Source organism: Salmo salar, chromosome 12 (assembly GCF_965601325.2).
Source record: "Salmo salar chromosome 12, fSalSal1, whole genome shotgun sequence".
NCBI lineage: Eukaryota > Metazoa > Chordata > Actinopteri > Salmoniformes > Salmonidae > Salmo > Salmo salar.
In genome coordinates this window covers 3,278,568-3,303,450 of record NC_138302.1, presented here as the reverse complement: position 1 = coordinate 3,303,450, position 24,883 = coordinate 3,278,568, and the positions used below count along the sequence as shown (strand labels likewise).

Here is a 24,883-nt window from a genome sequence, read left to right as displayed (position 1 = left end):
ATGTTGATAATGGTTTAATGTTGATAATGGTTAAATGTTGATAATGGTTAAATGTTGATAATGGTTAAATGTTGGTTTAATGTTGATACTGGTTTAATGTTGATATGGTTTAATGTTGATAATGGTTTAATGTTGATATGGTTTAATGTTGATAATGGTTAAATGTTGATAATGTTGATAATGGTTTAATGTTGATATGGTTTAATGTTGATAATGGTTAAATGTTGATATGGTTTAATGTTGATAATGGTTTAATGTTGATAACGGTTTAATGTTGATATGGTTTAATGTTGATAATGGTTTAATGTTGGTTTAATGTTGATATTGTTTAATGTTGATAATGGTTTAATGTTGATATGGTTTAATGTTGATAATGGTTTAATGTTGGTTTAATGATGATAATGGTTTAATGTTGATATTGGTTTAATGTTGATAATGGTTTAATGTTGATAATGGTTTAATGTTGATAATGGTTTAATGTTGGTTTAATGTTGATATGATTTAATGTTGATAATGGTTTCATGTTGATATGGTTTAATGTTGATAATGGTTTAATGTTGATAATGGTTTATTGTTGATAATGGTTTAATGTTGATATGGTTTAATGTTGATAATGGTTTAATGTTGGTTTAATGTTGATATGGTTTAATGTTGATAATGGTTTAATGTTGGTTTAATGATGATAATGGTTTAATGTTGATATTGGTTTAATGTTGATATTGGTTTAATGTTGATAATGGTTTAATGTTGATATTGTTTAATGTTGGTTTAATGTTGATATGGTTTAATGTTGATAATGGTTTAATGTTGATAATGGTTTAATGTTGATATTGGTTTAATGTTGATATGGTTTAATATCGATAATGGTTTACTGTTGATATGGTTTAATGTTGATAATGGTTTAATGTTGATAAATGTTTAATGTTGATAATGGTTTATTGTTGATAATGGTTTAATGTTGATATGGTTTAATGTTGATATGGTTTAATGTTGATAATGGTTAAATGTTGATAATGTTGATAATGGTTTAATGTTGATATGGTTTAATGTTGATAATGGTTAAATGTTGATATGGTTTAATGTTGATAATGGTTTAATGTTGATAATGGTTTAATGTTGATATGGTTTAATGTTGATAATGGTTTAATGTTGGTTTAATGTTGATATTGTTTAATGTTGATAATGGTTTAATGTTGATATGGTTTAATGTTGATAATGGTTTAATGTTGGTTTAATGATGATAATGGTTTAATGTTGATATTGGTTTAATGTTGATATTGGTTTAATGTTGATATGGTTTAATATTGATAATGGTTTACTGTTGATATGGTTTAATGTTGATAATGGTTTAATGTTGATAATGGTTTAATGTTGATAATGGTTTATTGTTGATAATGGTTTAATGTTGATATGGTTTAATGTTGATAATGGTTTAATGTTGGTTTAATGTTGATATGGTTTAATGTTGATATGGTTTAATGTTGGTTTAATGATGATAATCGTTTAATGTTGATATTGGTTTAATGTTGATATTGGTTTAATGTTGATAATGGTTTAATGTTCATAATGGTTTAATATTGGTTTAATGTTGATATGGTTTAATGTTGATAATGGTTTAATGTTGATAATGGTTTAATGTTGATATTGGTTTAATGTTGATATGGTTTAATATTGATGATGGTTTATTGTTGATAATGGTTTAATGTTGATATGGTTTAATGTTGATAATGGTTTAATGTTGATATGGTTTAATGTTGATAATGTTTAATGTTGATAATGGTTTATTGTTGATAATGGTTTAATGTTGATATGGTTTAATGTTGATAATGGTTTAATGTTGGTTTAATGTTGATATGGTGTAATGTTGATATGGTTTAATGTTGGTTTAATGATGATAATAGTTTAATGTTGATATTGTTTTAATGTTGATATTGGTTTAATATTGATAATGGTTTAATGTTGATAATGGTTTAATATTGGTTTAATGTTGATATGGTTTAATGTTGATAATGGTTTAATGTTGATAATGGTTTAATGTTGATATTGGTTTAATGTTGATAATGGTTTAATGTTGGTTTAATGTTGATATAGTTTAATGTTAATAATGATGATAATGTGTTTCAGTGGGGAGAGCGGGTCAGGGAAGACTGATAATGGCGACAACATGAGTCAATGGGGAGACTGATAATGATGCTAATGCATTTCAGTGGGTAGACTGATAATGGTGATAATGTTTTTCAGTGGGGATACTGGTAATGATGATAATGTGTTTCAGTGGGGAGACTGATGGTGATAATGTGTGTCAGTGGGGAGACTGATGGTGATAATGTGTTTCAGTGGGGAGACTGATAATTATGTGATAATGTGTTTCAGTGGGGAGACTGATGGTGATAATGTGTTTCAGTGGGGAGACTGATAATGATGTGATAATGTGTTTCAGTGGGGAGACCGATGGTGATAATGTGTTTCAGTGGGGAGAGTGATAATGATGAAAATGCATTTCACTGGGGAGAGTGATAATAATAATAATGTGTTTCAGTGGGGAGAGTGATAATAATAATAATGTGTTTCAGTGGGGAGAGTGATAATAATAATAATGTGTTTCAGTAGGGAGACTGATAATGGTGATAATGTGTTTCAGTGGGGAGAGTGGATCAGGGAAAACTGAAGCGACTAAAATGGTCCTCCGTTACCTGACAGCTATACATCACAAACGCAACATAACACAACAGGTAAACACAACATTACACAACAGGTAAACACAACATTACACAACAGGTAAACACAACATTACACAACAGGTAAACAAAACAGGTAAACACAACATTACACAACAGGTAAACACAACATTACACAACAGGTAAACACAACATTACACAACATTACACAACAGGTAAACACAACATTACACAATAGGTAAACACAACAGGTAAACACAACATTACACAACAGGTAAACATAACATTACACAACAGGTAAACACAATATTACACAACAGGTAAACACAACATTACACAACAGGTAAACACAACATTACACAACAGGTAAACACAACATTACACAACTGGTAAACACAACATTACACAATTGGTAAACACAATAGGTAAACACAACATTACACAACAGGTAAACACAACATTACACAACAGATAAACACAACATTACACAACAGGTAAACACAACAGGTAAACACAACATTACACAGCAGGTAAACACAACAGGTAAACACAACATTACACAGCAGGTAATCACAACAAGTAAACACAGCAGGTAAACACAGCAGGTAAACACAACATTACACAACAGGTAAACACAACAGGTAAACACAACATTACACAACAGGTAAACACAACATTACACAACAGGTAAACACAGCAGGTAAACACAACATTACACAACAGGTAAACACAACATTACACAACAGGTAAACACAACATTACACAACAGGTAAACATGTAAACATACTGCTCCTACCTTCCTGTAACTGTTCTCTCTCTCTCTCCCTTCCGCCCCTGACCACCCCAGATTGAGGTAATGTGTCTGTAGCTTTTGTTGTCTATGCAGTGGTTGTTGGTTGTTGTTGCCATAGTAATTACTGTTAGCAACCCTAGTAACCGCTCCTGGTACTGATCGGTTGTCACGGTAACAGATCCTGGAGGCCACACCCCTGTTGGAATCCTTTGGGAACGCCAAAACGGTCCGGAACGACAACTCTAGTCGCTTCGGGAAATATGTGGAGATATTTCTGGAAGAGTGAGTACTGTATTTACATTATTACGTTACCACAGTCAATCAACCAATCAGAAGGAACCGTTATAACACCTATATATCTACTGTATTTACATTATTACGTTACCACAGTCAATCAACCAATCAAATGTATTAATAAAGACCTTCATACATCAGCTGATATCTCAAAGTGCTGTACAGAAACCCAGCCTAAAACCCCCCCAAACAGCAAGTAATACAGGTGTAGAAGCACGGTGGCTTGGAAAAACTCCCTAGAAAGGCCAGAACCTAGGAAGAAACCTAGAGAGGAACCAGGCTATGAGGGGTGGCTAGGAAAAACTCCCCTAGAAAGGCAGAAACCTAGAGAGGAACCAGGCTATGAGGGGTGGCTAGGAAAAACTCCCCTAGAAAGGCCAGAACCTAGGAAGAAACCTAGAGAGGAACCAGGATATGAGGGGTGGCTAGGGAAAAACTCCCCTAGAAAGGCCAGAACCTAGGAAGAAACCTAGAGAGGAACCAGGTTATGAGGGGGTGGCTAGGAAAAACTCCCCTAGAAAGGCTATAATCTAGGAAGAAACCTAGAGAGGAACCAGGCTATGAGGGGTGGCTAGGAAAAACTCCCCTAGAAAGGCAGAAACCTAGAGAGGAACCAGGCTATGAGGGGTAGCTAGGAAAAACTCCCCTAGAAAGGCCAGAACCTAGGAAGAAACCTAGAGAGGAACCAGGTTATGAGGGGGTGGCTAGGAAAAACTCCCCTAGAAAGGCTATAATCTAGGAAGAAACCTAGAGAGGAACCAGGATATGAGGGGTGGCTAGGGAAAAACTCCCCTAGAAAGGCAGGAACCTAGGAAGAAACCTAGAGAGGAACCAGGATATGAGGGGTGGCTAGGGAAAAACTCCCCTAGAAAGGCAGGAACCTAGGAAGAAACCTAGAGAGGAACCAGGCTATGAGGGGTGGCCAGTCCTCTTCTGGCTGTGCCGGGTGGAGATTATAACAGAACATGGCCAAGATGTTCAAACGTTCATAAATGACCAGCAGGGTCAAATAATAATAATCACAGTGGTTGTCGAGGGTGCAACAGTAACTCTGTTACCACGGCATTACTATGGTAACTCTGTTGTTACATTACTATGGTAACTCTGTCTGTACCCCACATTACCACGGAAACTCTGTCAATACCCCACGTTACCACGTTAACTCCGTCTGTACCCCACGTTACCACGGAAACTCTGTCTATGCCCCACGTAACCACGGAAACTCTGTCTATACCCCACGTTAACATGGTAACTCTGTCTCTACCCCACGTTACCGTGGTAACTCTGTCTATACCCCACGTTAACATGGTAACTCTGTCTCTACCCCACGTTACCGTGGTAACTCTGTCTATACCCCACGTTATCGAGGAAACTCCGTCTGTACCCCACGTTACCGCGGTAACTCCGTCTGTACCCCATGTTACCGCGGTAACTCCGTCTGTACCCCACATTACCGCGGTAACTCCGTCTGTACCAGTGGAGGCTGTTCAAGGGGAGGACAGCAGAGTGACCGGAATGGCGTCAAACACGGAGACCGTTCCCCTCTGATTCCTCTCCAGCCAATAGCATGAGCCTCTTCACTACCTAATTCAGGTGTCACCAACCTCCTGTGGTCTGCACGCCACGTTACCGCGGTAACCTCGCTGGTGTAACAGGGTAACGGTGACACCTTGACGTTGGACAGGTACACGACCAAGGTGTGACACGGTGTCAGCTGAATTCCCATAATGCTCTGGGTTATTAATGAACCGCGGGGGGTTTTACTTAACACTGAGAGACAAGAGAACTCACTGTGGTTGTGTGTGTTTGTGTGTGTGTGTGTGTGTGTGTGTGTGTGTGTGTGTGTGTGTGTGTGTGTGTGTGTGTGTGTGTGTGTGTGTGTGTGTGTGTGTGTGTGTGTGTGTGTGTGTGTGTGTGTGTGTGTGTGTGTGTGTGTGTGTGTGTGTGTGTGTGAGTGAAGAGGTGTAATCAGCGGTGCCATAACGTCTCAGTATCTACTGGAGAAGTCCCGCATCGTCTTTCAGGTGAGACACACACACACACACACACACACACACACACACACACACACACACACACACACACACACACACACACACACACACACAGAGTTGTTGATGTGGAGAGGGGCCAGCTGTAGATCAGTGAGTTGTTGACGTGGAGATGGGCCAGCTGTAGATCAGTGAGTTGTTGACGTGGAGAGGGGCCAGCTGTAGATCAGTGAGGTGTTGACGTGGAGAGGGGCCAGCTGTAGATCAGTGAGTTGTTGACGTGGAGAGGGGCCAGCTGTAGATCAGTGAGTTGTTGATGTGGAGAGGGGCCAGCAGCTGTAGATCAGTGAGTTGTAGATGTGGAGAGGGGCCAGCTGTAGATTAGTGAGGTGTTGACGTGGAGAGGGGCCAGCTGTAGATCAGTGAGTTGTTGATGTGGAGAGGGGCCAGCTGTAGATTAGTGAGTTGTTGACGTGGAGAGGGCCAGCTGTAGATCAGTGAGTTGTTGGCATGGAGAGGGGCCAGCAGCTGTAGATCAGTGAGTTGTAGATGTGGAGAGGGGCCAGCAGCTGTAGATCAGTGAGTTGTTGGCATGGAGAGGGGCCAGCAGCTGTAGATCAGTGAGTTGCTGACGTGGAGAGGGGCCAGCTGTAGATCATTGAGGTGTTGACGTGGAGAGTGGCCAGCTGTAGATCAGTGAGTTGTTGATGTGGAGAGGGGCCAGCTGTAGATCAGTGCGTTGTTGATGTGGAGAGGGGCCAGCTACAGATCAGTGAGTTGTTGATGTGGAGAGGGTCCAGCTGTAGATCAGTGAGTTGTTGACGTGGAGAGAGGCCAGCTGTAGATCAGTGAGTTGTAGATGTGGAGAGGGGCCAGCAGCTGTAGATCAGTGAGTTGTAGATGTGGAGAGGGGCCAGCAGCTGTAGATCAGTGAGTTGTTGACGTAGAGAGGGGCCAGCAGCTGTAGATCAGTGAGTTGTAGATGTGGAGAGGGGCCAGCTGTAGATCAATGAGGTGTTGACGTGGAGAGGGGCCAGCTGTAGATCAGTGAGTTGTTGACGTGGAGAGGGGCCAGCTGTAGATCAGTGAGTTGTTCACGTGGAGAGGGGCCAGCTGTAGATCAGTGAGTTGTTGATGTGGAGAAGGGCCAGCTGTAGATCAGTGAGTTGTTGATGTGGAGAGGGGCCAGCTGTAGATCAGTGAGTTGTTGATGTGGAGAGGGGCCAGCTACAGATCAGTGAGTTGTTGATGTGGAGAGGGGCCTGCTGTAGATCAGTGAGTTGTTGATGTGGAGAGGGGCCAGCAGCTGTAGATCAGTGAGTTGTAGATGTGGAGAGGGGCCAGCTGTAGATCAGTGAGTTGTTGACGTGGAGAGGGGCCAGCTGTAGATCAGTGAGTTGTTGACGTGGAGAGGGGCCAGCTGTAGATCAGTGAGTTGTTGACATGGAGAGGGGCCAGCAGCTGTAGATCAGTGAGTTGTTGACGTGGAGAGGGGCCAGCTACAGATCAGTGAGGTGTTGACGTGGAGAGGGGCCAGCTGTAGATCAGTGAGTTGTTGATGTGGAGAGGGGCCAGCAGCTGTAGATCAATGAGTTGTTGACATGGAGAGGGGCCAGCTGTAGATCAGTGAGGTGTTGATGTGGAGAGGGGCTAGCTGTAGATCAGTGAGTTGTTGATGTGGAGAGGGGCCAGCTGTAGATCAGTGAGTTGTTGACGTGGAGAGGGGCCAGCAGCTGTAGATCAGTGAGTTGTTGATTTGGAGAGGGGCCAACTGTAGATCAGTGAGTTGTTGACGTGGAGAGGGGCCAGCAGTAGATCAGTGAGTTGTTGACGTGGAGAGGGGCCAGCTGTAGATCAGTGAGTTGTTGATGTGGAGAAGGGCCAGCTGTAGATCAGTGAGATGTTGATGTGGAGAGGGGCCAGCTGTAGATCAGTGAGTTGTTGATTTGGAGTGGGGCCTGCTGTAGATCAGTGAGTTGTTGATGTGGAGAGGGGCCAGCTGTAGATCAGTGAGTTGTTGATGTGGAGAGGGGACAGCTGTAGATCAGTGAGGTGTTGACGTGGAGGGGGGCCAGCTGTAGATCAGTGAGTTGTTGACGTGGAGAGGGGCCAACTGTAGATCAGTGAGTTGTTGACGTGGAGAGGGGCCAGCAGTAGATCAGTGAGTTGTTGACGTGGAGAGGGGCCAGCTGTAGATCAGTGAGTTGTTGATGTGGAGAAGGGCCAGCTGTAGATCAGTGAGATGTTGATGTGGAGAGGGGCCAGCTGTAGATCAGTGAGTTGTTGATGTGGAGAGGGGCCAGCTGTAGATCGGTGAGTTGTTGATGTGGAGAAGGGCCAGCTGTAGATCAGTGAGTTGTTGATGTGGAGAGGGGCCAGCTGTAGATCAGTGAGCTGTTGATGTGGAGAGGGGCCAGCTACAGATCAGTGAGTTGTTGACGTGGAGGGGCCAGCAGCTGTAGATCAGTGAGTTGTAGATGTGGAGAGGGGCCAGCTGTAGATCAATGAGGTGTTGATGTGAAGAGGGGCAAGCTGTAGATCAGTGAGGTGTTGACGTGGAGAGGGGCCAGCAGCTGTCGATCAGTGAGTTGTAGATGTGGAGAGGGGCCAGCTGTAGATCAATGAGGTGTTGACGTGGAGGGGCCAGCTGTAGATCAGTGAGTTGTTGATGTGGAGAGGGGGGGGCCAGCTGTAGATCAATGAGTTGTTGACGTGGAAAGGGGCCAGCTGTAGATCAGTGAGTTGTTGATGTGGAGAAGGGCCAGCTGTAGATCAGTGAGTTGTTGATGTGGAGAGGGGCCAGCTGTAGATCAGTGAGTTGTTGATGTGGAGAGGGGCCAGCTGTAGATCAGTGAGTTGTTGATGTGGAGAAGGGCCAGCTGTAGATCAGTGAGTTGTTGATGTGGAGAGGGGCCAGCTGTAGATCAGTGAGTTGTTGATGTGGAGAGGGGCCAGCTACAGATCAGTGAGTTGTTGATGTGGAGAGGGGCCAGCTGTAGATCAGTGAGTTGTTGACGTGGAGGGGCCAGCAGCTGTAGATCAGTGAGTTGTTGACGTGGAGAGGGGCCAGCTGTAGATCAGTGAGTTGTTGACGTGGAGAGGGGCCAGCTGTAGATCAGTGAGTTGTTGATGTGGAGAGTGGCCAGCTGTAGATCAGTGCATTGTTGATGTGGAGAGGGGCCAGCTACAGATCAGTGAGTTGTTGATGTGGAGAGGGTCCAGCTGTAGATCAGTGAGTTGTTGACGTGGAGAGAGGCCAGCTGTAGATCAGTGAGTTGTAGATGTGGAGAGGGGCCAGCAGCTGTAGATCAGTGAGTTGTTGATGTAGAGAGGGGCCAGCTGTAGATCAGTGAGTTGTTGATGTGGAGAGGGGCCAGCAGCTGTAGATCAGTGAGTTGTTTACGTGGAGAGGGCCAGCTGTAGATCAGTGAGTTGTTGGCATGGAGAGGGGCCAGCAGCTGTAGATCAATGAGTTGTAGATGTGGAGAGGGGCCAGCAGCTGTAGATCAGTGAGTTGCTGACGTGGAGTGGGGCCAGCTGTAGATCAGTTAGTTGTTGATGTGGAGAGGGGCCAGCTGTCGCTCAGTGAGGTGTTGACGTGGAGAGCCTCCAGCTGTAGATCAGTGAGTTGTTGATGTGGAGAGGGGCCAGCTACAGATCAGTGAGTTGTTGATGTGGAGAGGTTCCAGCTGTAGATCAGTGAGTTGTTGACGTGGAGAGAGGCCAGCTGTAGATCAGTGAGTTGTAGATGTGGAGAGGGGCCAGCAGCTGTAGATCAGTGAGTTGTAGATGTGGAGAGGGGCCAGCTGTAGATCAGTGAGTTGTTGACGTGGAGAGGGGCCAGCTGTAGATCAGTGAGTTGTTGACGTGGAGAGGGGCCAGCTGTAGATCAGTGAGTTGTTGATGTGGAGAGGGGCCAGCTGTAGATCAGTGAGTTGTTGACGTGGAGAGGGGCCAGCAGCTGTAGATCAGTGAGTTGTTGACGTGGAGAAGGGCCAGCTACAGATCAGTGAGGTGTTGACGTGGAGACGGGCCAGCTGTAGATCAGTGAGTTGTTGACGTGGAGAGGGGCCAGCTGTAGATCAGTGAGTTGTTGACGTGGAGAGGGGCCAGCTGTAGATCAGTGAGTTGTTGATTTGGAGAGGGGACAGCTGTAGATCAGTGAGGTGTTGACGTGGAGGGGGGCCAGCTGTAGATCAGTGAGTTGTTGATGTGGAGAGGGGCAAAATGTAGATCAGTGAGTTGTTGACGTGGAGAGGGGCCAGCTGTAGATCAGTGAGTTGTCGACGTGGAGAGGGGCCAGCTGTAGATCAGTGAGTTGTTGATGTGGAGAAGGGCCATCTGTAGATCAGTGAGTTTTGATTTGGAGAGGGGCCAGCTGTAGATCAGTGAGTTGTTGATGTGGAGAGGGGCCTGCTGTAGATCAGTGAGTTGTTGATGTGGAGTAGGGCCAGCTGTAGATCAGTGAGTTGTTGATGTGGAGAGGGGCCAGCTGTAGATCAGTGAGTTGTTGATGTGGAGAGGGGCCAGCTGTAGATCAGTGAGTTGTTGGCATGGAGAGGGGCCAGCAGCTGTAGATCAGTGAGTTGTAGATGTGGAGAGGGGCCAGCAGCTGTAGATCAGTGAGTTGTTGGCATGGAGAGGGGCCAGCAGCTGTAGATCAGTGAGTTGCTGACGTGGAGAGGGGCCAGCTGTAGATCAGTGAGGTGTTGACGTGGAGAGTGGCCAGCTGTAGATCAGTGAGTTGTTGATGTGGAGAGGGGCCAGCTGTAGATCAGTGCGTTGTTGATGTGGAGAGGGGCCAGCTACAGATCAGTGAGTTGTTGATGTGGAGAGGGTCCAGCTGTAGATCAGTGAGTTGTTGACGTGGAGAGAGGCCAGCTGTAGATCAGTGAGTTGTAGATGTGGAGAGGGGCCAGCAGCTGTAGATCAGTGAGTTGTAGATGTGGAGAGGGGCCAGCAGCTGTAGATCAGTGAGTTGTTGACGTAGAGAGGGGCCAGCAGCTGTAGATCAGTGAGTTGTAGATGTGGAGAGGGGCCAGCTGTAGATCAATGAGGTGTTGACGTGGAGAGGGGCCAGCTGTAGATCAGTGAGTTGTTGACGTGGAGAGGGGCCAGCTGTAGATCAGTGAGTTGTTCACGTGGAGAGGGGCCAGCTGTAGATCAGTGAGTTGTTGATGTGGAGAAGGGCCAGCTGTAGATCAGTGAGTTGTTGATGTGGAGAGTGGCCAGCTGTAGATCAGTGAGTTGTTGATGTGGAGAGGGGCCAGCTACAGATCAGTGAGTTGTTGATGTGGAGAGGGGCCTGCTGTAGATCAGTGAGTTGTTGATGTGGAGAGGGGCCAGCAGCTGTAGATCAGTGAGTTGTAGATGTGGAGAGGGGCCAGCTGTAGATCAGTGAGTTGTTGACGTGGAGAAGGGCCAGCTGTAGATCAGTGAGTTGTTGACGTGGAGAGGGGCCAGCTGTAGATCAGTGAGTTGTTGACATGGAGAGGGGCCAGCAGCTGTAGATCAGTTAGTTGTTGACGTGGAGAGGGGCCAGCTACAGATCAGTGAGGTGTTGACGTGGAGAGGGGCCAGCTGTAGATCAGTGAGTTGTTGATGTGGAGAGGGGCCAGCAGCTGTAGATCAGTGAGGTGTTGACATGGAGAGGGGCCAGCTGTAGATCAGTGAGGTGTTGATGTGTAGAGGGGCTAGCTGTAGATCAGTGAGTTGTTGATGTGGAGAGGGGCCAGCTGTAGATCAGTGAGTTGTTGACGTGGAGAGTGGCCAGCAGCTGTAGATCAGTGAGTTGTTGATTTGGAGTGGGGCCTGCTGTAGATCAGTGAGTTGTTGATGTGGAGAGGGGCCAGCTGTAGATCAGTGAGTTGTTGATGTGGAGAGGGGACAGCTGTAGATCAGTGAGGTGTTGACGTGGAGGGGGGCCAGCTGTAGATCAGTGAGTTGTTGACGTGGAGAGGGGCCAACTGTAGATCAGTGAGTTGTTGACGTGGAGAGGGGCCAGCAGTAGATCAGTGAGTTGTTGACGTGGAGAGGGGCCAGCTGTAGATCAGTGAGTTGTTGATGTGGAGAAGGGCCAGCTGTAGATCAGTGAGATGTTGATGTGGAGAGGGGCCAGCTGTAGATCAGTGAGTTGTTGATTTGGAGTGGGGCCTGCTGTAGATCAGTGAGTTGTTGATGTGGAGAGGGGCCAGCTGTAGATCAGTGAGTTGTTGATGTGGAGAGGGGACAGCTGTAGATCAGTGAGGTGTTGACGTGGAGGGGGGCCAGCTGTAGATCAGTGAGTTGTTGACGTGGAGAGGGGCCAACTGTAGATCAGTGAGTTGTTGACGTGGAGAGGGGCCAGCAGTAGATCAGTGAGTTGTTGACGTGGAGAGGGGCCAGCTGTAGATCAGTGAGTTCTTGATGTGGAGAAGGGCCAGCTGTAGATCAGTGAGATGTTGATGTGGAGAGGGGCCAGCTGTAGATCAGTGAGTTGTTGATGTGGAGAGGGGCCAGCTGTAGATCAGTGAGTTGTTGATGTGGAGAAGGGCCAGCTGTAGATCAGTGAGTTGTTGATGTGGAGAGGGGCCAGCTGTAGATCAGTGAGCTGTTGATGTGGAGAGGGGCCAGCTACAGATCAGTGAGTTGTTGACGTGGAGGGGCCAGCAGCTGTAGATCAGTGAGTTGTAGATGTGGAGAGGGGCCAGCTGTAGATCAATGAGGTGTTGATGTGAAGAGGGGCAAGCTGTAGATCAGTGAGGTGTTGACGTGGAGAGGGGCCAGCAGCTGTCGATCAGTGAGTTGTAGATGTGGAGAGGGGCCAGCTGTAGATCAATGAGGTGTTGATGTGAAGAGGGGCTAGCTGTAGATCAGTGAGATGTTGATGTGGAGAGGGGACAGCTGTAGATCAGTGAGGTGTTGATCTGGAGAGGGGCCAGCTGTAGATCAGTGAGTTGTTGACGTGGAGAGGGGCCAACTGTAGATCAGTGAGTTGTTGACGTGGAGAGGGGCCAGCTGTAGATCAATGAGTTGTTGACGTGGAGAGGGGCCAGCTGTAGATCAGTGAGTTGTTGATGTGGAGAGGGGCCAGCTGTAGATCAGTGAGTTGTTGATGTGGAGAGGGGCCAGCTGTAGATCAGTGAGTTGTTGATGTGGAGAAGGGCCAGCTGTAGATCAGTGAGTTGTTGATGTGGAGAGGGGCCAGCTGTAGATCAGTGAGTTGTTGATGTGGAGAGGGGCCAGCTACAGATCAGTGAGTTGTTGATGTGGAGAGGGGCCAGCTGTAGATCAGTGAGTTGTTGACGTGGAGGGGCCAGCAGCTGTAGATCAGTGAGTTGTTGACGTGGAGAGGGGCCAGCTGTAGATCAGTGAGTTGTTGACGTGGAGAGGGGCCAGCTGTAGATCAGTGAGTTGTTGATGTGGAGAGGAGCCAGCTGTAGATCAGTGCATTGTTGATGTGGAGAGGGGCCAGCTACAGATCAGTGAGTTGTTGATGTGGAGAGGGTCCAGCTGTAGATCAGTGAGTTGTTGACGTGGAGAGAGGCCAGCTGTAGATCAGTGAGTTGTAGATGTGGAGAGGGGCCAGCAGCTGTAGATCAGTGAGTTGTAGATGTGGAGAGGGGCCAGCAGCTGTAGATCAGTGAGTTGTTGATGTAGAGAGGGGCCAGCTGTAGATCAGTGAGTTGTTGATGTGGAGAGGGGCCAGCAGCTGTAGATCAGTGAGTTGTTTACGTGGAGAGGGCCAGCTGTAGATCAGTGAGTTGTTGGCATGGAGAGGGGCCAGCAGCTGTAGATCAGTGAGTTGTAGATGTGGAGAGGGGCCAGCAGCTGTAGATCAGTGAGTTGTTGACGTGGAGTGGGGCCAGCTGTAGATCAGTTAGTTGTTGATGTGGAGAGGGGCCAGCTGTCGCTCAGTGAGGTGATGACGTGGAGAGGGGCAAGCTGTAGATCAGTGAGTTGTTGATGTGGAGAGGTTCCAGCTGTAGATCGGTGAGTTGTTGACGTGGAGAGAGGCCAGCTGTAGATCAGTGAGTTGTAGATGTGGAGAGGGGCCAGCAGCTGTAGATCAGTGAGTTGTAGATGTGGAGAGGGGCCAGCTGTAGATCAGTGAGTTGTTGACGTGGAGAGAGGCCAGCTGTAGATCAGTGAGTTGTAGATGTGGAGAGGGGCCAGCAGCTGTAGATCAGTGAGTTGTAGATGTGGAGAGGGGCCAGCAGCTGTAGATCAGTGAGTTGTTGATGTAGAGAGGGGCCAGCTGTAGATCAGTGAGTTGTTGATGTGGAGAGGGGCCAGCAGCTGTAGATCAGTGAGTTGTTTACGTGGAGAGGGCCAGCTGTAGATCAGTGAGTTGTTGGCATGGAGAGGGGCCAGCAGCTGTAGATCAGTGAGTTGTAGATGTGGAGAGGGGCCAGCAGCTGTAGATCAGTGAGTTGTTGACGTGGAGTGGGGCCAGCTGTAGATCAGTTAGTTGTTGATGTGGAGAGGGGCCAGCTGTCGCTCAGTGAGGTGTTGACGTGGAGAGGGGCAAGCTGTAGATCAGTGAGTTGTTGATGTGGAGAGGGGCCAGCTACAGATCAGTGAGTTGTTGATGTGGAGAGGTTCCAGCTGTAGATCAGTGAGTTGTTGACATGGAGAGAGGCCAGCTGTAGATCAGTGAGTTGTAGATGTGGAGAGGGGCCAGCAGCTGTAGATCAGTGAGTTGTAGATGTGGAGAGGGGCCAGCTGTAGATCAGTGAGTTGTTGACGTGGAGAGGGGCCAGCTGTAGATCAGTGAGTTGTTGACGTGGAGAGGGGCCAGCTGTAGATCAGTGAGTTGTTGATGTGGAGAGGGGCCAGCTGTAGATCAGTGAGTTGTTGACGTGGAGAGGGGCCAGCAGCTGTAGATCAGTGAGTTGTTGATTTGGAGAGGGGACAGCTGTAGATCAGTGAGGTGTTGACGTGGAGGGGGGCCAGCTGTAGATCAGTGAGTTGTTGATGTGGAGAGGGGCAAAATGTAGATCAGTGAGTTGTTAACGTGGAGAGGGGCCAGCTGTAGATCAGTGAGTTGTTGACGTGGAGAGGGGCCAGCTGTAGATCCGTGAGTTGTTGATGTGGAGAAGGGCCATCTGTAGATCCGTGAGTTTTGATTTGGAGAGGGGCCAGCTGTAGATCAGTGAGTTGTTGATGTGGAGAGGGGCCTGCTGTAGATCAGTGAGTTGTTGATGTGGAGTAGGGCCAGCTGTAGATCAGTGAGTTGTTGATGTGGAGAGGGGCCAGCTGTAGATCAGTGAGTTGTTGATGTGGAGAGGGGCCAGCTGTAGATCAGTGAGTTGTTGACGTGGAGAGGGGTCCAGCAGCTGTAGATCAGTGAGTTGTTGATTTGGAGAGGGGCCTGCTGTAGATCAGTGAGTTGTTGATGTGGAGAGGGGCCAGCTGTAGATCAGTGAGTTGTTGATTTGGAGAGGGGACAGCTGTAGATCAGTGAGGTGTTGACGTGGAGGGGGGCCAGCTGTAGATCAGTGAGTTGTTGACGTGGAGAGGGGCCAACTGTAGATCAGTGAGGTGTTGATGTGGAGAGGGGCTAGCTGTAGATCAGTGAGTTGTAGATGTGGAGAGGGGCCAGCAGCTGTAGATCAGTGAGTTGTTGATGTGGAGAAGGGCCAGCTGTAGATCAGTGAGTTGTTGATTTGGAGAGGGGCCAGCTGTAGATCAGTGAGTTGTTGATGTGGAGAGGGGCCAGCTGTAGATCAGTGAGTTGTTGATGTGGAGTAGGGCGAGCTGTAGATCAGTGAGTTGTTGATGTGGAGAGGGACCAGCTGTAGATAAGTGAGTTGTTGATGTGGAGAGGGGCCAGCTACAGATCAGTGAGTTGTTGATGTGGAGAGGGGCCAGCTGTAGATCAGTGAGGTGTTGACGTGGAGAGTGGCCAGCTGTAGATCAGTGAGTTGTTGATGTGGAGAGGGGCCAGCTGTAGATCAGTGCGTTGTTGATGTGGAGAGGGGCCAGCTACAGATCAGTGAGTTGTTGATGTGGAGAGGGTCAAGCTGTAGATCAGTGAGTTGTTGACGTGGAGAGAGGCCAGCTGTAGATCAGTGAGTTGTAGATGTGGAGAGGGGCCAGCAGCTGTAGATCAGTGAGTTGTAGATGTGGAGAGGGGCCAGCAGCTGTAGATCAGTGAGTTGTTGATGTGGAGAAGGGCCATCTGTAGATCAGTGAGTTTTGATTTGGAGAGGGGCCAGCTGTAGATCAGTGAGTTGTTGACGTGGAGAGGGGCCAGCTGTAGATCAGTGAGTTGTTGATGTGGAGAAGGGCCATCTGTAGATCAGTGAGTTTTGATTTGGAGAGGGGCCAGCTGTAGATCAGTGAGTTGTTGATGTGGAGAGGGGCCTGCTGTAGATCAGTGAGTTGTTGATGTGGAGTAGGGCCAGCTGTAGATCAGTGAGTTGTTGATGTGGAGAGGGGCCAGCTGTAGATCAGTGAGTTGTTGATGTGGAGAGGGGCCAGCTGTAGATCAGTGAGTTGTTGACGTGGAGAGGGGCCAGCAGCTGTAGATCAGTGAGTTGTTGATTTGGAGAGGGGCCTGCTGTAGATCAGTGAGTTGTTGATGTGGAGAGGGGCCAGCTGTAGATCAGTGAGTTGTTGATTTGGAGAGGGGACAGCTGTAGATCAGTGAGGTGTTGACGTGGAGGGGGGCCAGCTGTAGATCAGTGAGTTGTTGACGTGGAGAGGGGCCAACTGTAGATCAGTGAGGTGTTGATGTGGAGAGGGGCTAGCTGTAGATCAGTGAGTTGTTGACGTGGAGAAGGGCCAGCTGTAGATCAGTGAGGTGTTGACGTGGAGAGTGGCCAGCTGTAGATCAGTGAGTTGTTGATGTGGAGAGGGGCCAGCTGTAGATCAGTGCGTTGTTGATGTGGAGAGGGGCCAGCTACAGATCAGTGAGTTGTTGATGTGGAGAGGGTCCAGCTGTAGATCAGTGAGTTGTTGACGTGGAGAGAGGCCAGCTGTAGATCAGTGAGTTGTAGATGTGGAGAGGGGCCAGCAGCTGTAGATCAGTGAGTTGTAGATGTGGAGAGGGGCCAGCAGCTGTAGATCAGTGAGTTGTTGACGTAGAGAGGGGCCAGCTGTAGATCAGTGAGTTGTTGATGTGGATAGGGGCCAGCTGTAGTACAGTGAGTTGTTGATGTGGAGAGGGGCCAGCTGTAGATCAGTGAGTTGTTGATGTGGAGAGGGGCCAGCTGTAGATCAGTGAGTTGTTCACGTGGAGAGGGGCCAGCTGTAGATCAGTGAGTTGTTGATGTGGAGAAGGGCCAGCTGTAGATCAGTGAGTTGTTGATGTGGAGAGGGGCCAGCTGTAGATCAGTGAGTTGTTGATGTGGAGAGGGGCCAGCTACAGATCAGTGAGTTGTTGATGTGGAGAGGGGCCAGCAGCTGTAGATCAGTGAGTTGTAGATGTGGAGAGGGGCCAGCTGTAGATCAGTGAGTTGTTGACGTGGAGAGGGGCCAGCTGTAGATCAGTGAGTTGTTGACGTGGAGAGGGGCCAGCTGTAGATCAGTGAGTTGTTGACATGGAGAGGGGCCAGCAGCTGTAGATCAGTGAGTTGTTGACGTGGAGAGGGGCCAGCTACAGATCAGTGAGGTGTTGACGTGGAGAGGGGCCAGCTGTAGGTCAGTGAGTTGTTGATGTGGAGAGGGGCCAGCAGCTGTAGATCAGTGAGGTGTTGACATGGAGAGGGGCCAGCTGTAGATCAGTGAGGAGGTGTTGATGTGGAGAGGGGCCAGCAGCTGTAGATCAGTGAGTTGTAGATGTGGAGAGGGGCCAGCTGTAGATCAGTGAGTTGTTGACGTGGAGAGGGGCCAGCTGTAGATCAGTGAGTTGTTGACGTGGAGAGGGGCCAGCTGTAGATCAGTGAGTTGTTGACATGGAGAGGGGCCAGCAGCTGTAGATCAGTGAGTTGTTGACGTGGAGAGGGGCCAGCTACAGATCAGTGAGGTGTTGACGTGGAGAGGGGCCAGCTGTAGATCAGTGAGTTGTTGATGTGGAGAGGGGCCAGCAGCTGTAGATCAGTGAGGTGTTGACATGGAGAGGGGCCAGCTGTAGATCAGTGAGGTGTTGATGTGGAGAGGGGCCAGCTGTAGATCAGTGAGTTGTTGATGTGGAGAGGGGCCAGCTGTAGATCAGTGAGTTGTTGACGTGGAGAGGGGCCAGCAGCTGTAGATCAGTGAGTTGTTGATTTGGAGAGGGGCCTGCTGTAGATCAGTGAGTTGTTGATGTGGAGAGGGGCCAGCTGTAGATCAGTGAGTTGTTGATTTGGAGAGGGGACAGCTGTAGATCAGTGAGGTGTTGACGTGGAGGGGGGCCAGCTGTAGATCAGTGAGTTGTTGATGTGGAGAGGGGCCAACTGTAGATCAGTGAGTTGTTGACGTGGAGAGGGGCCAGCTGTAGATCAGTGAGGTGTTGATGTGGAGAGGGGCTAGCTGTAGATCAGTGAGTTGTAGATGTGGAGAGGGGCCAGCAGCTGTAGATCAGTGAGTTGTTGATGTGGAGAAGGGCCAGCTGTAGATCAGTGAGTTGTTGATGTGGAGAAGGGCCAGCTGTAGATCAGTGAGTTGTTGATGTGGAGAGGGGCCAGCTGTAGATCAGTGAGTTGTTGATGTGGAGAGGGGCCAGCTACAGATCAGTGAGTTGTTGATGTGGAGAGGGGCCAGCAGCTGTAGATCAGTGAGTTGTAGATGTGGAGAGGGGCCAGCTGTAGATCAGTGAGTTGTTGACGTGGAGAGGGGCCAGCTGTAGATCAGTGAGTTGTTGACGTGGAGAGGGGCCAGCTGTAGATCAGTGAGTTGTTGACATGGAGAGGGGCCAGCAGCTGTAGATCAGTGAGTTGTTGACGTGGAGAGGGGCCAGCTACAGATCAGTGAGGTGTTGACGTGGAGAGGGGCCAGCTGTAGGTCAGTGAGTTGTTGATGTGGAGAGGGGCCAGCAGCTGTAGATCAGTGAGGTGTTGACATGGAGAGGGGCCAGCTGTAGATCAGTGAGGAGGTGTTGATGTGGAGAGGGGCCAGCAGCTGTAGATCAGTGAGTTGTAGATGTGGAGAGGGGCCAGCTGTAGATCAGTGAGTTGTTGACGTGGAGAGGGGCCAGCTGTAGATCAGTGAGTTGTTGACGTGGAGAGGGGCCAGCTGTAGATCAGTGAGTTGTTGACATGGAGAGGGGCCAGCAGCTGTAGATCAGTGAGTTGTTGACGTGGAGAGGGGCCAGCTACAGATCAGTGAGGTGTTGACGTGGAGAGGGGCCAGCTGTAGATCAGTGAGTTGTTGATGTGGAGAGGGGCCAGCAGCTGTAGATCAGTGAGGTGTTGACATGGAGAGGGGCCAGCTGTAGATCAGTGAGGTGTTGATGTGGAGAGGGGCCAGCTGTAGATCAGTGAGTTGTTGATGTGGAGAGGGGCCAGCTGTAGATCAGTGAGTTGTTGACGTGGAGAGGGGCCAGCAGCTGTAGATCAGTGAGTTGTTGATTTGGAGAGGGGCCTGCTGTAGATCAGTGAGTTGTTGATGTGGAGAGGGGCCAGCTGTAGATCAGTGAGTTGTTGATTTGGAGAGGGGACAGCTGTAGATCAGTGAGGTGTTGACGTGGAGGGGGGCCAGCTGTAGATCAGTGAGTTGTTGATGTGGAGAGGGGCCAACTGTAGATCAGTGAGTTGTTGACGTGGAGAGGGGCCAGCTGTAGATCAGTGAGGTGTTGATGTGGAGAGGGGCTAGCTGTAGATCAGTGAGTTGTAGATGTGGAGAGGGGCCAGCAGCTGTAGATCAGTGAGTTGTTGATGTGGAGAAGGGCCAGCTGTAGATCAGTGAGTTGTTGATTTGGAGAGGGGCCAGCTGTAGATCAGTGAGTTGTTGATGTGGAGAGGGGCCAGCTGTAGATCAGTGAGTTGTTGATGTGGAGTAGGGCGAGCTGTAGATCAGTGAGTTGTTGATGTGGAGAGGGACCAGCTGTAGATAAGTGAGTTGTTGATGTGGAGAGGGGCCAGCTACAGATCAGTGAGTTGTTGATGTGGAGAGGGGCCAGCTGTAGATCAGTGAGGTGTTGACGTGGAGAGTGGCCAGCTGTAGATCAGTGAGTTGTTGATGTGGAGAGGGGCCAGCTGTAGATCAGTGCGTTGTTGATGTGGAGAGGGGCCAGCTACAGATCAGTGAGTTGTTGATGTGGAGAGGGTCCAGCTGTAGATCAGTGAGTTGTTGACGTGGAGAGAGGCCAGCTGTAGATCAGTGAGTTGTAGATGTGGAGAGGGGCCAGCAGCTGTAGATCAGTGAGTTGTAGATGTGGAGAGGGGCCAGCAGCTGTAGATCAGTGAGTTGTTGATGTGGAGAAGGGCCATCTGTAGATCAGTGAGTTTTGATTTGGAGAGGGGCCAGCTGTAGATCAGTGAGTTGTTGACGTGGAGAGGGGCCAGCTGTAGATCAGTGAGTTGTTGATGTGGAGAAGGGCCATCTGTAGATCAGTGAGTTTTGATTTGGAGAGGGGCCAGCTGTAGATCAGTGAGTTGTTGATGTGGAGAGGGGCCTGCTGTAGATCAGTGAGTTGTTGATGTGGAGTAGGGCCAGCTGTAGATCAGTGAGTTGTTGACGTGGAGAAGGGCCAGCTGTAGATCAGTGAGGTGTTGACGTGGAGAGTGGCCAGCTGTAGATCAGTGAGTTGTTGATGTGGAGAGGGGCCAGCTGTAGATCAGTGCGTTGTTGATGTGGAGAGGGGCCAGCTACAGATCAGTGAGTTGTTGATGTGGAGAGGGTCCAGCTGTAGATCAGTGAGTTGTTGACGTGGAGAGAGGCCAGCTGTAGATCAGTGAGTTGTAGATGTGGAGAGGGGCCAGCAGCTGTAGATCAGTGAGTTGTAGATGTGGAGAGGGGCCAGCAGCTGTAGATCAGTGAGTTGTTGACGTAGAGAGGGGCCAGCTGTAGATCAGTGAGTTGTTGATGTGGATAGGGGCCAGCTGTAGTACAGTGAGTTGTTGATGTGGAGAGGCGCCAGCTGTAGATCAGTGAGTTGTTGATGTGGAGAGGGGCCAGCTGTAGATCAATGAGGTGTTGACGTGGAGAGGGGCCAGCTGTAGATCAGTGAGTTGTTGACGTGGAGAGGGGCCAGCTGTAGATCAGTGAGTTGTTCACGTGGAGAGGGGCCAGCTGTAGATCAGTGAGTTGTTGATGTGGAGAAGGGCCAGCTGTAGATCAGTGAGTTGTTGATGTGGAGAGGGGCCAGCTGTAGATCAGTGAGTTGTTGATGTGGAGAGGGGCCAGCTACAGATCAGTGAGTTGTTGATGTGGAGAGGGGCCTGCTGTAGATCAGTGAGTTGTTGATGTGGAGAGGGGCCAGCAGCTGTAGATCAGTGAGTTGTAGATGTGGAGAGGGGCCAGCTGTAGATCAGTGAGTTGTTGACGTGGAGAGGGGCCAGCTGTAGATCAGTGAGTTGTTGACGTGGAGAGGGGCCAGCTGTAGATCAGTGAGTTGTTGACATGGAGAGGGGCCAGCAGCTGTAGATCAGTGAGTTGTTGACGTGGAGAGGGGCCAGCTACAGATCAGTGAGGTGTTGACGTGGAGAGGGGCCAGCTGTAGGTCAGTGAGTTGTTGATGTGGAGAGGGGCCAGCAGCTGTAGATCAGTGAGGTGTTGACATGGAGAGGGGCCAGCTGTAGATCAGTGAGGAGGTGTTGATGTGGAGAGGGGCCAGCAGCTGTAGATCAGTGAGTTGTAGATGTGGAGAGGGGCCAGCTGTAGATCAGTGAGTTGTTGACGTGGAGAGGGGCCAGCTGTAGATCAGTGAGTTGTTGACGTGGAGAGGGGCCAGCTGTAGATCAGTGAGTTGTTGACATGGAGAGGGGCCAGCAGCTGTAGATCCGTGAGTTGTTGACGTGGAGAGGGGCCAGCTACAGATCAGTGAGGTGTTGACGTGGAGAGGGGCCAGCTGTAGATCAGTGAGTTGTTGATGTGGAGAGGGGCCAGCAGCTGTAGATCAGTGAGGTGTTGACATGGAGAGGGGCCAGCTGTAGATCAGTGAGGTGTTGATGTGGAGAGGGGCTAGCTGTAGATCAGTGAGTTGTTGATGTGGAGAGGGGCCAGCTGTAGATCAGTGAGTTGTTGATGTGGAGAGGGGACAGCTGTAGATCAGTGAGGTGTTGACGTGGAGGGGGGCCAGCTGTAGATCAGTGAGTTGTTGACGTGGAGAGGGGCCAACTGTAGATCAGTGAGTTGTTGACGTGGAGAGGGGCCAGCAGTAGATCAGTGAGTTGTTGACGTGGAGAGGGGCCAGCTGTAGATCAGTGAGTTGTTGATGTGGAGAAGGGCCAGCTGTAGATCAGTGAGATGTTGATGTGGAGAGGGGCCAGCTGTAGATCAGTGAGTTGTTGATGTGGAGAGGGGCCAGCTGTAGATCAGTGAGTTGTTGATGTGGAGAAGGGCCAGCTGTAGATCAGTGAGTTGTTGATGTGGAGAGGGGCCAGCTGTAGATCAGTGAGCTGTTGATGTGGAGAGGGGCCAGCTACAGATCAGTGAGTTGTTGACGTGGAGGGGCCAGCAGCTGTAGATCAGTGAGTTGTAGATGTGGAGAGGGGCCAGCTGTAGATCAATGAGGTGTTGATGTGAAGAGGGGCAAGCTGTAGATCAGTGAGGTGTTGACGTGGAGAGGGGCCAGCAGCTGTCGATCAGTGAGTTGTAGATGTGGAGAGGGGCCAGCTGTAGATCAATGAGGTGTTGATGTGAAGAGGGGCTAGCTGTAGATCAGTGAGTTGTTGATGTGGAGAGGGGACAGCTGTAGATCAGTGAGGTGTTGTTCTGGAGAGGGGCCAGCTGTAGATCAGTGAGTTGTTGACGTGGAGAGGGGCCAACTGTAGATCAGTGAGTTGTTGACGTGGAGAGGGGCCAGCTGTAGATCAATGAGTTGTTGACGTGGAGAGGGGCCAGCTGTAGATCAGTGAGTTGTTGATGTGGAGAAGGGCCAGCTGTAGATCAGTGAGTTGTTGATGTGGAGAGGGGCCAGCTGTAGATCAGTGAGTTGTTGATGTGGAGAGGGGCCAGCTGTAGATCAGTGAGTTGTTGATGTGGAGAAGGGCCAGCTGTAGATCAGTGAGTTGTTGATGTGGAGAGGGGCCAGCTGTAGATCAGTGAGTTGTTGATGTGGAGAGGGGCCAGCTACAGATCAGTGAGTTGTTGATGTGGAGAGGGGCCAGCTGTAGATCAGTGAGTTGTTGACGTGGAGGGGCCAGCAGCTGTAGATCAGTGAGTTGTTGACGTGGAGAGGGGCCAGCTGTAGATCAGTGAGTTGTTGACGTGGAGAGGGGCCAGCTGTAGATCAGTGAGTTGTTGATGTGGAGAGGGGCCAGCTGTAGATCAGTGCATTGTTGATGTGGAGAGGGGCCAGCTACAGATCAGTGAGTTGTTGATGTGGAGAGGGTCCAGCTGTAGATCAGTGAGTTGTTGACGTGGAGAGAGGCCAGCTGTAGATCAGTGAGTTGTTGATGTGGAGAGGGGCCAGCTGTAGATCAGTGAGTTGTTGATGTGGAGAAGGGCCAGCTGTAGATCAGTGAGTTGTTGATGTGGAGAGGGGCCAGCTGTAGATCAGTGAGTTGTTGATGTGGAGAGGGGCCAGCTACAGATCAGTGAGTTGTTGATGTGGAGAGGGGCCAGCTGTAGATCAGTGAGTTGTTGACGTGGAGGGGCCAGCAGCTGTAGATCAGTGAGTTGTTGACGTGGAGAGGGGCCAGCTGTAGATCAGTGAGTTGTTGACGTGGAGAGGGGCCAGCTGTAGATCAGTGAGTTGTTGATGTGGAGAGGGGCCAGCTGTAGATCAGTGCATTGTTGATGTGGAGAGGGGCCAGCTACAGATCAGTGAGTTGTTGATGTGGAGAGGGTCCAGCTGTAGATCAGTGAGTTGTTGACGTGGAGAGAGGCCAGCTGTAGATCAGTGAGTTGTAGATGTGGAGAGGGGCCAGCAGCTGTAGATCAGTGAGTTGTAGATGTGGAGAGGGGCCAGCAGCTGTAGATCAGTGAGTTGTTGATGTAGAGAGGGGCCAGCTGTAGATCAGTGAGTTGTTGATGTGGAGAGGGGCCAGCAGCTGTAGATCAGTGAGTTGTTTACGTGGAGAGGGCCAGCTGTAGATCAGTGAGTTGTTGGCATGGAGAGGGGCCAGCAGCTGTAGATCAGTGAGTTGTAGATGTGGAGAGGGGCCAGCAGCTGTAGATCAGTGAGTTGCTGACGTGGAGTGGGGCCAGCTGTAGATCAGTGAGTTGTTGATGTGGAGAGGGGCCAGCTGTAGATCAGTGAGTTGTTGATGTGGAGAGGGGCCAGCTGTCGCTCAGTGAGGTGTTGACGTGGAGAGGGGCCAGCTGTAGATCAGTGAGTTGTTGACGTGGAGAGGGGCCAGCTGTAGATCAGTGAGTTGTTGACGTGGAGAGGGGCCAGCTGTAGATCAGTGAGTTGTTGATGTGGAGAGGGGCCAGCTGTAGATCAGTGAGTTGTTGACGTGGAGAGGGGCCAGCAGCTGTAGATCAGTGAGTTGTTGACGTGGAGAAGGGCCAGCTACAGATCAGTGAGGTGTTGACGTGGAGAGGGGCCAGCTGTAGATCAGTGAGTTGTTGACGTGGAGAGGGGCCAGCTGTAGATCAGTGAGTTGTTGACGTGGAGAGGGGCCAGCTGTAGATCAGTGAGTTGTTGATTTGGAGAGGGGACAGCTGTAGATCAGTGAGGTGTTGACGTGGAGGGGGGCCAGCTGTAGATCAGTGAGTTGTTGATGTGGAGAGGGGCAAAATGTAGATCAGTGAGTTGTTGACGTGGAGAGGGGCCAGCTGTAGATCAGTGTGTTGTTGACGTGGAGAGGGGCCAGCTGTAGATCAGTGAGTTGTTGATGTGGAGAGGGGCCAGCTGTAGATCAGTGAGTTGTTGACGTGGAGAGGGACCAGCAGCTGTAGATCAGTGAGTTGTTGACGTGGAGAAGGGCCAGCTACAGATCAGTGAGGTGTTGACGTGGAGAGGGGCCAGCTGTAGATCAGTGAGTTGTTGACGTGGAGAGGGGCCAGCTGTAGATCAGTGAGTTGTTGACGTGGAGAGGGGCCAGCTGTAGATCAGTGAGTTGTTGATTTGGAGAGGGGACAGCTGTAGATCAGTGAGGTGTTGACGTGGAGGG

General features: G+C 49.5%; 1 protein-coding gene across 1 annotated transcript in view; it reads left to right on the top strand.

Annotated features, from left to right (window-relative positions):
• Window positions 1-24,883, top strand: part of LOC106592580 (unconventional myosin-XV) — a 274,787-nt gene that overhangs the window by 13,323 nt on the left and 236,581 nt on the right. The window contains exons 6-9 of the mRNA XM_045692035.2: window positions 2,642-2,732; window positions 3,526-3,531; window positions 3,650-3,753; window positions 5,726-5,789. Of these exons, the coding sequence (XP_045547991.2) occupies window positions 2,642-2,732; window positions 3,526-3,531; window positions 3,650-3,753; window positions 5,726-5,789 (265 nt within the window). The remainder of the gene's footprint in view (window positions 1-2,641; window positions 2,733-3,525; window positions 3,532-3,649; window positions 3,754-5,725; window positions 5,790-24,883) is intronic.